General features: G+C 40.7%; 1 protein-coding gene across 8 annotated transcripts in view; it reads right to left on the bottom strand.

Annotated features, from left to right (window-relative positions):
- LOC116939148 (phosphatidylinositol-3,5-bisphosphate 3-phosphatase MTMR3-like) overlaps window positions 1–12,964 on the bottom strand; it is a 50,992-nt gene that overhangs the window by 23,707 nt on the left and 14,321 nt on the right. For 6 of the 8 annotated variants that reach the window (XM_032947198.2, XM_032947197.2, XM_032947204.2 and 3 more), the window contains one exon: window positions 559–655. In XM_032947198.2, the coding sequence (XP_032803089.1) occupies window positions 559–570 (12 nt within the window). In that variant the 5' untranslated portion in view covers window positions 571–655. Of the gene's footprint in view, window positions 1–558; window positions 656–981; window positions 1,277–1,353; window positions 2,412–12,964 lie in introns of those variants that run through there. The other 2 variants (XM_032947200.2, XM_032947201.2) reach the window with 2 other exon arrangements.

Here is a 12,964-nt window from a genome sequence, read left to right as displayed (position 1 = left end):
ATGGATTATGTTATTCTGAGAATAACTGTTGAAGATTTCACCTTAAGTGCATCTACCCAGTTTTAGGAGCAATGTTCCAATATGTAAACACGGCACACTGTTGGCATTCGGGCATTTATGGAAGGAAATTCCTCAGTGTGCACGAGGCTCATTAACGAAAACATCCGTAACCACTGCATTCACCATGGTTTATCACAAATCATGATAAATGCCGTTCATCACAGAGTAGATGTACATTTGAAGCTTTCGTGACTCCAGGAATCCATACTCTTTAGTTCTTGCGGTAAAGTCACGTAGGTGATTTATTTTATTTTATACCTACGTGACTTTACCGAAAGAACCAAAGAGTATATATGTACAGTCTCAATTTTCAGAGGCAGACCAGTTCTTCAGTGATAACTACCATTTTAAGCAAGGCCATTTTTTTTATTGACCCACGCTTTGCAGATGCAGAAGATTCAACAGATCCAATGTGGGGTTTTTCATTACTACAAAATTTGAGCTGTCGGTGGTCCTCATGAAGTGTGGAGCGAAAGAAAGTCTTAAGGTGTTTCATACCATTGTCTGCATAAATGTTGTCTGTTCAAGAGGGGTCGTCACTGGGCTCGTCTTGAGATCTTGGGTGTATCTCCAGATTTCCAAATTTTAAGTACACCTGCAGACACAACAGTGACAATTAGTCAAGAAACCTCCACTTACAGCGAATATTCATTTAAATAAAGTCTACATTACCTTTGAAAAACAAGAGTTTCATCATATTTTTTAGAGTTCATGCTTTTGCAAATTTCATCTTAGAGAAATACATAAACAAAAATCATCAATGCAGAGCACATACATTAAAGTTAACCGAGACAATCAAAGCATAACTTGGTTATTGTGAATTCCACTTAAAAACATAAACACCATTACATTCCAGCAACGTGAGATTCTTTAAAATAGCACAGTCTCCCAAAATTCACAATATTTGCCTGCCCTGCTTACATTTGATATTCACGAGCCAGCCACATATTTATTTGTAAACAACGTATACATTATTGTTCCAAAAGGCTACTCCAACAAAAGCACCAGATGCACATATTATAACAATCCATATCAAAAAGAGCACAGAATGTTTAAAAAAAATGAAATGCAGTACTCCAAAACAAAAGTAGACGCGAGTTTGCGCGGCTAACAATAAAGAGGCTATAAATAACGAAACATGATTCATTGCGAAACGGTACAGTGCGTTGAGCAATTCACCAACTAAGCGGGCAAGGGCCTAGCAGAGTACCCCAAGCGAGGGCATCTTTGATAACAAACGTCAATGCAAACGGGTCGGGGGGGGGGGAAATGTACGAACTGTAGTTTCCTTACGTCGTACAAGAAGAGCAGAGTTGCCAATTCATGCTAGGGAGCTTCCCCTGTCCGTCCCTGACGCAAACACATTTCCACATTTATAATAACTCGCCGAAGCAACCTAATGGGGAGGGGAGGCTGGCTGCAAGCGGCCTCCCAAAGCAATCTGCACAACAACAACGGAAGTGGCAAAGTGCCTAGAATGCGGAAGACTCTTGCGGGGCTTTCAGACAAAACTGTATTAATCACGGGAACACCACTGCAATATAAATGAGGAAGGATGCCATCACCCCCCCCCACCCTATCTTAAACACAGGGCTCGAATGCCATCAATTGTTTGGTTCTTGAACATTTCTGCACTCTTTCAACTTAACCTACGTAAAAACAACAAACTCTGTTTGGTTCGCAACAACGACGTGTACGCATCTCAAGTGCAACATCTCTGTGGGGTTTGGAATTGTTGAAAACCCTGTAAAAGCATCTTGAAGTGCGCAGAACGTAACCGAAAAAAGAATGTCAGTACCGCGTAATGTGCCGTACGTAGTAGCGTACAGTACAGTGCCTCCAGCCTAAGCTTTGTCTGCGTCAATACGTGACTTCTAAAAACAAAACAAACGCAGCCAACACTGCATTTGCGAAAGGAGATGAGGCTATTGAATCTATTACTCATTATGAAGGCACGGAGAGGGGAAAGAAAACTGATTTAATAAAGTTGTTATTCAGACAACTAAGAAATGGCATGTAGCGTAAATTGGAAGACCACTAGAAATATGTTTTTGTTACCGCTAACATCACGGCGGGTAAATCAAAGCTCTCCATGAGTTGTCTCAGAGGTATACAACGACAGAATACTATTGAGTCTGGAGTTTGCAAGGCTGAAGTAATGTAAAAATTAGCAGCACACAAAAAAAATCTAGTTGAAGATATACTTTAAGATAAGAACACCCCATCTTTAACCTGTAAACTCGTAATTTATTTTAACAGCACATCAGAATATGTCAATCAACATGGATTTTGTTTGATCCAAAACTGAAGGTATTTCTCAAACATAAAACACATTTACTACACAGTATGCTGAAATGTTTTCTACAACAGTGCAGTGTTTTTTCTATATATTTTTTTTATTAAAACCATATACATACGTCCACTATTATTCAAAATCTCGTAAAAATAATATTCAAAAACGAGTTAAAGAATCCAGTGTTAAATACATTGTAATGGACCTCGATTGAGTCAGCTTAAGAACATGTGGCAAATAACGAAAGGAATGCTAAACTCTGCACAGATGCCATTCTTGAATAATTTGAATGGACCAATGCCACTACACGTAACTAACATAAGACGCAAGACAAATCATCCCTTATGGCTGTACCCCGAGGTACCAAGTAGTACAAAATGGACGAGGCAATTAAATATATTTTTTCTGGGACACTATTTTTTCCAGGGGTGTAACTGAACTCCACGACTGGGGCACCAATCAATCCGAAATCAGTGTCACACTCCGCGATGTCGAAACGCCAAACATTATAGCATAAAAAAAATCCGTTATCGAAAATTTCAACTTTGAATAGTGTATCGTGAGTACAGCTCGTCGAGATGAGTCGATTGCCGCATGGCCGACCATCAACAGACTAAACATGACTGCATCACGGACATTATGCGAGAGCCGGGGCACTATGATACCGCCATAAGGTTTAAATGCGGTATACAGCACAGGGGCCGTCCATAAATGACGTCATGCACCTAGGGGGGGGGGGGGTCAGACATTTGTGACGATGTGTGACTGGGGGGGGGGGTTAGAAGTGTGACGTCACACCAAAATGCGCAACTTAAATAAATATAGACAACACGTTCTACTTAATTAAATAGACGTTTTGATGTTTTCTCCTACAACATCAGAGTGCAGCGCCACATTAAATACGCACTACAATGACAATAGTTTAAAGCGATTTGAAGCATGTTTTATTTTTTCTTGGGGGAGGGGGGGCAGAGCTTTGTGACGTCATGTTTGAGGGGGCCTGACTTTTGTGACGCCGCGTGGACGAGGAGGGGGTCAAAAATCGTCCAAAATCGCATGACGTCATTTATGGACGGCCCCTAACAACCAACACTGTTGGAGGTGGGATACTAAATTCACCTTTGAGATCATACAGACATTACACAACTGGAGTTAAATGTTGTTACTGGTTATAGCCCTGTGACAAATAAAAAAAATAATGTTTATGAAAGAGAGAATTGATACTCACCCATTAAAACCAATACTTAACCTCGCAACTATTATTCATTTACGTATTTAATCTGCATTTGAGCAGTCCCTGTCCCATCTAAAAAAAAGGCAACAGGTGCAATTGGCTGTTTTGGTATGCTGTGCAAATCAACTTCAGAACTTTTATTTTCAATTGGTCGTAATTTTTGTAATGTCTCCTTCTACAGGGATACGTTCAAGAGACACCGTTTTAATATACCACACGACATACGAGCATGCGGAGGTAGACACAGATGTCCTGCATCCGTATTCAATAAATTCAGGTGCACAGACTGAGACCATGTGCTGTCACAGAAGATGTATCTTATGTTAAGTCTTTAAAATGTTCAAGGTAACCTTGAGGATCCTACAAATAATCGAGGGATTTTTTTTTTATTATCGTATTGCAGCGGCTACCAGAAAGCTACATCTAGAAACATGTTCAACATTCAGCATGTTATTGTACAGTATTCTGTCAAAGCTGGAAATGAGTTATTTTTGTTTAATTTGTTGTCCTTCACTCCGCGCACCTCCGATGCGTACGGTGCGAAAGAAGCTCAATAAGCATATACAACCAGAATGATGTCAACAAGTAAAACCAAACTTGCTCACAAAAAAATCATCTTAACCCGATAATAAATGTTGTTTATATTGACCAGTCAACATTGCCCCATTGCTTATTGGCACTGCGCCAATACCAGTTACACAATCCATCACAAGCTATGATCAATCCAATTCTGGAGATGGAGGCCTCATCAAGCGAACTACTTCCCTTACATTTATGTAATTTAACAGTCCACCTAGCACAGGGCTCGGCAAACCTTTCAAAGGAGACATTTTTAATTTTTGTCTTTGACCAAAATGGTTCCAGAGCGCACCACACGCAGAGCTACTTGTACACAAACACAGCAGCAGGCACACGGCAGATTACAAACAAATTCTGACTTAAACAAAATAAGATGGAGGAATAAACTGTCTACAGTATTTGGTTTATTTACATCTTAGTTATTCTTTCACAACACAGTTTTGCTGTACATTTTGTAAAGTAAAAAAAACCAAACCGGTAATGGATACCCATCGTAATTTTCTATGCATTCATTAACCCCTCCACCCCGCTGGCCTTCGATGTGAAGGTTTCACAAGTGACTGACATCACATCTATCCCTCTATTTAAAAACGAAACAGGAGGATTTCTCCACAAATCTGGCTGTTGCCTGATGATGCTAGTTGTAATTACTGGCGAAACGTCGTACTCTGCAACACACCGGTGTGCTGTAATAGTAACGGGGTGGCATGTTTTGTTTACGTGACAAACCTTCCTTCCTAGTGGGCTGTCCGGTGGTGGCGGGTTTAGTTACATTTATATTTACGCGATGTTAATTTTGTAGTCACCAAGACATTACATAGTGACCCACTGCTTGCCATATTCAATAAATTATCTTTACTTAAACTTTTTTTTTTAAATGACAGCCGCAAATGGCTCCGGAACCGCAGAATGCCGAGCCCTGATCTAGCCACCGGGTTCGATTTAAATCACTCCATCTTAGTAGACACCCTCTTAAATCATGTTCTGTTCTTTGGCTGCCACTCCTGTTAGTCTCGACACTGGCCATCATCCCCTCTAGCTACTTGACTTGCCTAAGGAGACTTATTTTCTTCACACTTAAATGCTGGATTTTTTTACTTGCGTATTTCCTCGATTCCAAGTGTTCCCATTTCTGTCTCAATGGAATGCCAAATATGCATCTCGCTCTACTGCTCTGTATACGTTTCGCACATGCACATTTATACACAGGTATAAATACCTTTCAATAACAAATGTAGAAATCCTGGGAAATGTGTCAGTTTTCCTTGAAATTGAATTGATGACAATGGAAAAACCATTTTGTAAAATCAACTTAAGTATTACAAAATGCACTTAACACACAAAATTCAATACTCTATTGACCACTAAATGATGGTAATGTTACCCACTATCTGCCAGGAAGGTTCCTCTTTTGAACGACTCAAAAAATGTATTATGCAACATAGCTGCAGAAAAACTAGAGGTCAATCACTATACATAGCTTTCTTGAGCAGCTGTTGATGTGCTCTCTTTTTACAATCTTAATCTATAAACTCGTATCTTGCAGATGCATTCCGCCAAAAAAAAACAGCAACTGAAAAATAGTTACGGCCAAGGCACATTCTGCAATGAAAATTTGGAAACAATGTAATACTTTCCAGGTTACGGCAAAATTAACACAACTGTTGCCCAAGCATGTTGCATTGAAACGCCACATCCTGGGCAACTGCAAAGCCTAAACACTTCAACACACCAACCTATGTACTTTGCAGCGAACACTTCCTGACCTCTAATGCAGTGGTGGGGATGGAGGTAAGGTCAGGGGAGTATGTCAACGGCTGCTCAAGAAACAGAGCTTAATTTCTTTCTAAAAGCTCCGCCCTTTCAAACTTGATCCATGGCCTCGTAGCACAGCCTCAACCATTCTTGTTGAGGCAAAATCACTAAACTGAGAATCTACTCCAAAAATATCTGCCCATTCCTCCTGGTCAAGCAAGTGCCAAATCAGCCAATCCTCTGCCTCAATGTCCTGCCCTGCCAAGCAATGGACATTCTAGGATAATCATCTGCTCTGCCTCGGACTGACTGCAGGCAATAAAAACCTTCTGTATCAAGGTTCCTGTGTTGGTGAACCATGTTTATTCACCATGGCCACTGCCATCCCATTGTTACAGCGAATCTGACACTCTAAAGGCCCTCTTGTAAGCACCTGGAGAACCCTTTGGATCTATAACTTTACTACTGGACATCTGAACCTTATGGCGGTACCGAGGTACCATAGTACCCCGGATCTCGCATAATGTCCGTGATGCAGTCATTTTTAGTCTTTTGATGGTCGGCCATGCGGCAATCGACTCGCCTCGACGAGCTGTACACGATGCACTATTCAAAGTTGAATTTTTTGACAACGTATTTTTTTATGCTATGTTTGGCGTTTCGACATCGCAGAGTGTGGCACTGATCTCGGATTGATTGGTACCCCAGTCGCAGAGATAAGTACACCCCTGGAAAAAATAGTGTCCCAGAAATAAAATATTTAATTGCCTCGGCTATTTTATATCATTTGGTACACCGCCATAAGAATCATGTGAAAAAGTGCATCGGTCACCTGATTCCTCCAGTTTAAACAAATATTGACATTGCAGACCAAATGCCCTGCACTGCTGGTCCAATATGCTGCATTTGCGGCATCAATTTCCACTACAAGATAGATCAAACACAGGAGCCGCCTCCGATGTGAGCATTTTTCTGTCCTGATCAATTAGCGCAGGTTCACATTGGAGGTTGGTGATATCGCAAACTTGTCCCAGGGGGACCCAATCAACTGATCTCATTGGCCTGCCTAGCTGCAAAAAATGAAACTTGGCAGTAGGCTTAAAACATACAAACAAACAAACCATTTGTCCACTAAACGATTAAAAATAAAACTTAATATCCAAATATTTGGTTTCTTGGTTATAAAAAAAAATGTTAAAGCAATGGAACATGGCTGGCAGGCCTGGCCGAATATCTCAACTTTGAGCAAGCAAACTACTGTGCTCCGATGGCTAATTTCTAGGTTTAAGAGGCAAACAAGACATTACATAAACTTGCATACAGGACACCAAACATACGATATTTTAAATCCATACTTTTTAGCATGTATGCAATCACACAACACAGGAAGATATAAAAGTTTTTACAAAATGAATGAAGCAAAAAAAATATGAATATAACCCTTTGATACTAATATGTGAGGGGCTTCTACAAGCATGATATGCCCACAAAACAAGCCTATACACAGGCTGGCCACACTTGTGTAAAAGCAAGTGTTCCCCCATCCTGGGGGCAAGAAATCTGCATTCTTCACCCAGAATGGTCCAGTCCCCAAGCAATGTATCTGGATCGTATACCTGTAACCACAGCCATGGGTGCAAAACATCTTCGCGGTTGGTAAAAAAGTATGTGTATAACACTATGGAACCAACATTAAAAATTATTTTTTAAATAAGAGTAGGTGTCACCCTTTCTGAAAATAAAAAAGGTGTTAAGATGTTCAAACATAAAATAGATACCTTTTGCAAGGCATCAAGTCTGCATTAACCACGCGTACTTGTGGCAAAAATATGAAAACAAACTTGTTCTAACAATTTTGATTTAAAGCTTTCATGACTGCAGGGATTCATATTCTTGCTTCTTTCGGTAAAGTCACCTAGAAGGGAAACAATAAAATAATACAAATATAAAAAAATGTTTAAGCAATGAAACATGGCTGGCAGGCCTGACCGAACAGCTCAACTTTGAGCAGGCAAACGACTGATTGCTTGTGTTGCAGTCGAAACGTCGTGAGAATTTTATTGTTTTATATTTTTATTATTTTATTGTTTCCCTTCTACGTGACTTTACCGAAAGAACCAAGAATATTGCTCTAACAATATATGCATTGTAAAACCTATTCTTATTTTTTCCATCAAAAAGTATGTGTACAACTACGGATTTAACCCACCCACAACAAAGTACATTTGGGATTACTATAGGATACAAGCACAGTTATAACGATGGTTTGTTTCAAATGCCAAATTGCTATAATTGGCTTTTCAAAATAAACATGTTTAGTGGAATACAGTAATAAGTATAAACGCAACATTTCCATTGGACAAAGGACATGGGTTATATAGTCAACTCTTGGAATTGTGGTGTTGTAGGTCATTTGAAATTATTTGAGTACTGTATTCTTGAAACTTGAGTAGTTCCGCTAAATTCGAACTTGTTTTTAAAAAGTTATTTTAAAATGGCTTGCGTCATCAGTTTCAGGTCCCTGTTCACTTAAACAGGCAGGAAACGATTGGATTTTTCTAAGATCGTTTTAGAAATTCTGACAAAACATTTCTCTTGACAGCAATTATACTACAAACTCATCTGCCAACATTCCAGTGTATTTTATTAAGAATGCTACACGTTTGTGGATTGTAGTTAATAATTTGCCGCCGATACTAAAATGAGGTCATCAGGAACTTTACAGATAACAAACAAGTGCTTTTATTAGTGGCATTACTATATGGTGTTATTTAAAAACGTGCATATTACACAGTAGGGTCCACAAAAACTCCTATCATTCAAGGCCCTATGTCCTCCTATTATTCGTGATTGTACCCATAACGCATAGCAAACCTGCTTCCTCTTACTTGTGATTTTTATTTGCTGATAATAGTGCGTGGCAAGTTACGTCAAACATCCCGCTGATTATCCGTGTTTTTCACATTTAAAAAATGCACCATGATCAAAGCAAATGCAAGGGCGGCACTTGCTTTTATCATGAGACAGACACGCAAGACAAATACACAGACACCCAGATACGGATACACAAAATGAGACGCGCATATACATGGATAGAAGACACGGAGACAAACAGCCACCATCTGCCATTAAGTGTAGGTGATGTCACCACAGCGCTTGTGGCAAGCGAGCTGCACTTCGAGTGCCACTTGGAGTGTTGAAGGCTTGCTGGCAGGTCAAAGGACAGACCCAGGTCTTATGAGTTCAGTGAGATGACTTACAGATGAACCACCTGTGCTCCCCACTATGCGAAATTGTTGTGTTTGGCCACCTTGTGCTGCGCTCGTTCTGAGGACTGCTCCTTCGCATCCTTAACAAGCCTCCTCCACCGAGGTCGATCTTGACACCGTCGGTACCAGGCATCCACAGGTCCAACCAGCTTCAACATCCTCGTGTACCATATCAGCACATCTCTTATCTAACTCGCCCACGCCTGTTTTTAGCCCCCTCTATCCAGCCTAACAGAAGCTGCTTGAGCATGCGGGAAATGGGCATGCAGGCTACAGGACTCAACCAGTCCCATCAGTGAGGCGCTCACTGATGGGACCATTCAGTCCTTTCAAAGATCTGTGAGTTCCTCACAATCCAGCCTGGAAAACCCAGGATTGGTCATAGTTAGGCCAACAAACCAGCAGATGTTTGTTTAAAGGGGTCCACGTTTCACTAGCATAGATGGCATAACTGTGGCCGATATGACACAAAGCTTTGTATGGAACAATATGCCAGGTAGTTTCCACACAGCGTTATGCAACCAATGAAAAGATAACGCCGCTTGACTAATTCCGATTGAGACCTCTGCTGCTAAATCGGAATTTGTCACAAGCACACTGCCCAGGTATGGGAAATTCCTCCACCCTATCCACAACTGCCCCTTAACTTTGAGGAGTTGAGGGTGGAGAGCCTTTGATGACACAACATACCCAGGCAGGTGCTTTGTTTTGATGGGGCTGATGGTTAGGCTGCCTTTTAGTGGCACGCTCCAGGTTCAACAGTGGAGTCTCCAACTCCTCAGAGTAAGGAGTAATAATCAAATCAACACACATGACATGGTTAAGGAATTGGCAGCCATTCCTCAACTGTACAAGGGCATCGATTAGCCTGCCATTGTATGTGTACCAAATGGCAATTCCTCTGGTAGAGCCATGGAAAGCTGTAATGCCAGTCAAAAATATGTTAATTAGGATAGAGGCCATAGGACATCGCTGTCGCACCAAGGTAAAGAGGGAATGCCTCAAGACTCCTGGCCATACAGCTATACCTAGGCCTAAAAAACATGGAGACACAGAAACGAAGATTGACACAGAGATGGGGAAACACCCTTTTCTATAAGTGGGATTTGGCAGGACATGTTGTTAACCACAAATATGTACAGCACACGAGTTGGAGACGTGTGCACTGTGCTTCTCCGTGTCTTTGTGTGTCTCCGTCTGTTTCTCACACGGAGATACCTACTCAGTTTAACACGTAGGCTTTCGCGACCAATATTATTCATAATAAAGGTTTTTGGGTTAGATCGCGTTTATTTATAAATGTGTCGTAACCCTCCACCACCCGACACGGCCAATCAGCAAAAAAAGTGTCACGTTGACAAACGTCGTACTCAAACTGTAAATGTGGATTAACTCTTCAACACACCGGTGGGCTGAAGTAGTGAATTATTTGTCTTTTGTCAACGTGACACTTTTTTTGCTGATTGGCCGTGTCGGGTGGTGGAGGGTTACGACACATTTATAAATAAACGCGATCTAACCCAAAAACCTTTATTATGGAGATACCTACTACTGGGCATCGGTGAAAGAGCGCTTCATAGCTCATCCGATTCCTCCAGTCTAAATTAATAAAGAGTATGATTCTGCTACAGGGACAGACATATGCCCGTTTGCACTTTCATGCTAAGACGTTGTGCTTCATATATCAATGCCACGCAACGACTATTACTCACAATTTATTCACAGATAAAGAGTCGCCAAATGGCAAAGTCACCCTATTACCCGCAGGTTATGGCCATCGTCATGACTGCAATGTATTCACGAGTAAGAGTCACGTGGCAAATTCAGTCTATTATCTGCAGGTAATTCATAATTTTTAGTTTTACCACGCTGATACAAGTAAAATCACAGAACCCCATGAATAGGATCTGTCATATTAGTCCCTCATCACCACGGACAAGAGGAGTTAACCTTCACAATATTTCACTACACTGTACGAGATTAATGCTACGTGAAAAAAACTCCCGCTGGCTCGACGTATCTATAAAGAGACATGCAATGTTATACATGTTTATCTTAAAGATAGCAGATGGAAGGAAACATACAGAAACCGATTACAGCTACAATACCTTGCCCGCAATACAATTATAGAAATGTGAGGCAGCACACAATCTACAAATGCTGTATTGCTTTTAAGATGAAGGCATTGATTGACAAGTTCATAGAACCATGATAATGAGTGAATGCTTACCTTTGTTTTATTTGGGACTAGCCAAATATCAAAGTTAGCAACTCAGTTTTGCTAGCAAAAAGGCTTCTCTCTCACGGGTCGGTATAAAAACAAAATACAAACAGGCGGTCCCACGGTGAGACAAGGTGGGTACACCTCGCGGAAGTCTGCCCTGACCTGGGCGGGTAACAAACAACACAAATATCCAAATACGGGGGGGATAAGTTTCACAGAACGTTTTTTTTCCAATATATTTTTCAAGATCTGGCCGAGTGTGTCTAAACAGATCGTTTTACTGTTGGTTTGGCGACGGGAGCGGTACTGTAATATGGAAGACATAAGTAGATATCAATCTTGATTTGAAGCTTTCGTGACTGCAGGAATCTATACTCTTTGGTTCCTGCGGTAAAGTCACGTAGGTAGAAAATAAAATAAATCACGACGTTTCGGGGGAAAGCAGGGACGGATGCTTGTGTTGCGCCCGAAACGTCGCGATTTATATTATTCTATACCTACGTGACTTTACCGAAAGAACCAAAGAGTAAGTAGATATCACTTTTTAACAACAGGGTAGAAAGGGACGTTAACCAAGTTCAACTGGCCTAGTCGAACCCCCCCCCCTCCGCCCTATCCTGGGTCCATTGACAATTTGTTACGGGAACTTTATCAAATAAAAGGACATCATTCTTCCTGAGGGACATAATGCCCGCCAACTTGTGAACATTAAGACTTGTGACATAATTCTCAAGCGTTAAGCTATGCTGTCCGAACAAAAACTCTTTAGTGTTAATTTGACAACTTCTTTAGTTTAAAACTCAAGACTTTTTTTAAACGAGTCACCACATTGGCCCATGAGACCTCTCTTTTATAAGGTATCCTTTGTCATATGGCAAGGTTCTATAACGTCAGTGTGACAATATCAATTTAGTTTGGTCTTTATCCATACAATGATGAGTTATTTTGCAAACAGTGGTACTCGTTATGTCTGCAAATGGAATTTACAGTGTAAGAAAGCGGGACAAAAACACCCCTGTAACGTGTTCAGTTCCAGTGACCTTCACAGGTTGTAGTTGAAAAATAACTGGTTCCCTTGACTCAGCAGTAAGGGTAATGCTAACCTCTGTACCAAACTCAAATAAAAATATATATGTTAAATATATAATTTTCTAAGTACAATATTTTGATTTCAATCTTTCGTGACTGCAGGGATTCATATTCTTGGTTCTTTCGGTAAAGTCACCACGTAGAAGGGAAACAAAATATATTAAATATCTTTTTATTATATATAAAATATTTTCATTATTTTATTGTTTCCCTTCTACGTGACTTTACCGAAAGAACCAAGAATAATATAGTACAATATTTGTTAACATGTTAAAGCACAATGCATGTGGACACAATTACAGATTTGTCCTCTACAACCTTTGCAACTACACAGCTCTCCACATCCCGGCGACTCGGGAAATGCAGCAACACAAAGACATAAAAACACCCTCGTTTTATTTCCTGAAAGCCGGCACGGCACACCAGCGGGTTGGTGGTCAACACGACGCCCGACCACCTTT

The sequence above is a fragment of the Petromyzon marinus genome, chromosome 5 (assembly GCF_048934315.1).
Source record: "Petromyzon marinus isolate PM22_M1 ecotype Great Lakes invasive population chromosome 5, UKy_Petmar_22M1.pri1.0, whole genome shotgun sequence".
NCBI classification, from domain to species: domain Eukaryota; kingdom Metazoa; phylum Chordata; class Hyperoartia; order Petromyzontiformes; family Petromyzontidae; genus Petromyzon; species Petromyzon marinus.
Note: the sequence above shows the minus strand (reverse complement) of the source record. Positions and strands in the feature narration are given on the sequence as shown.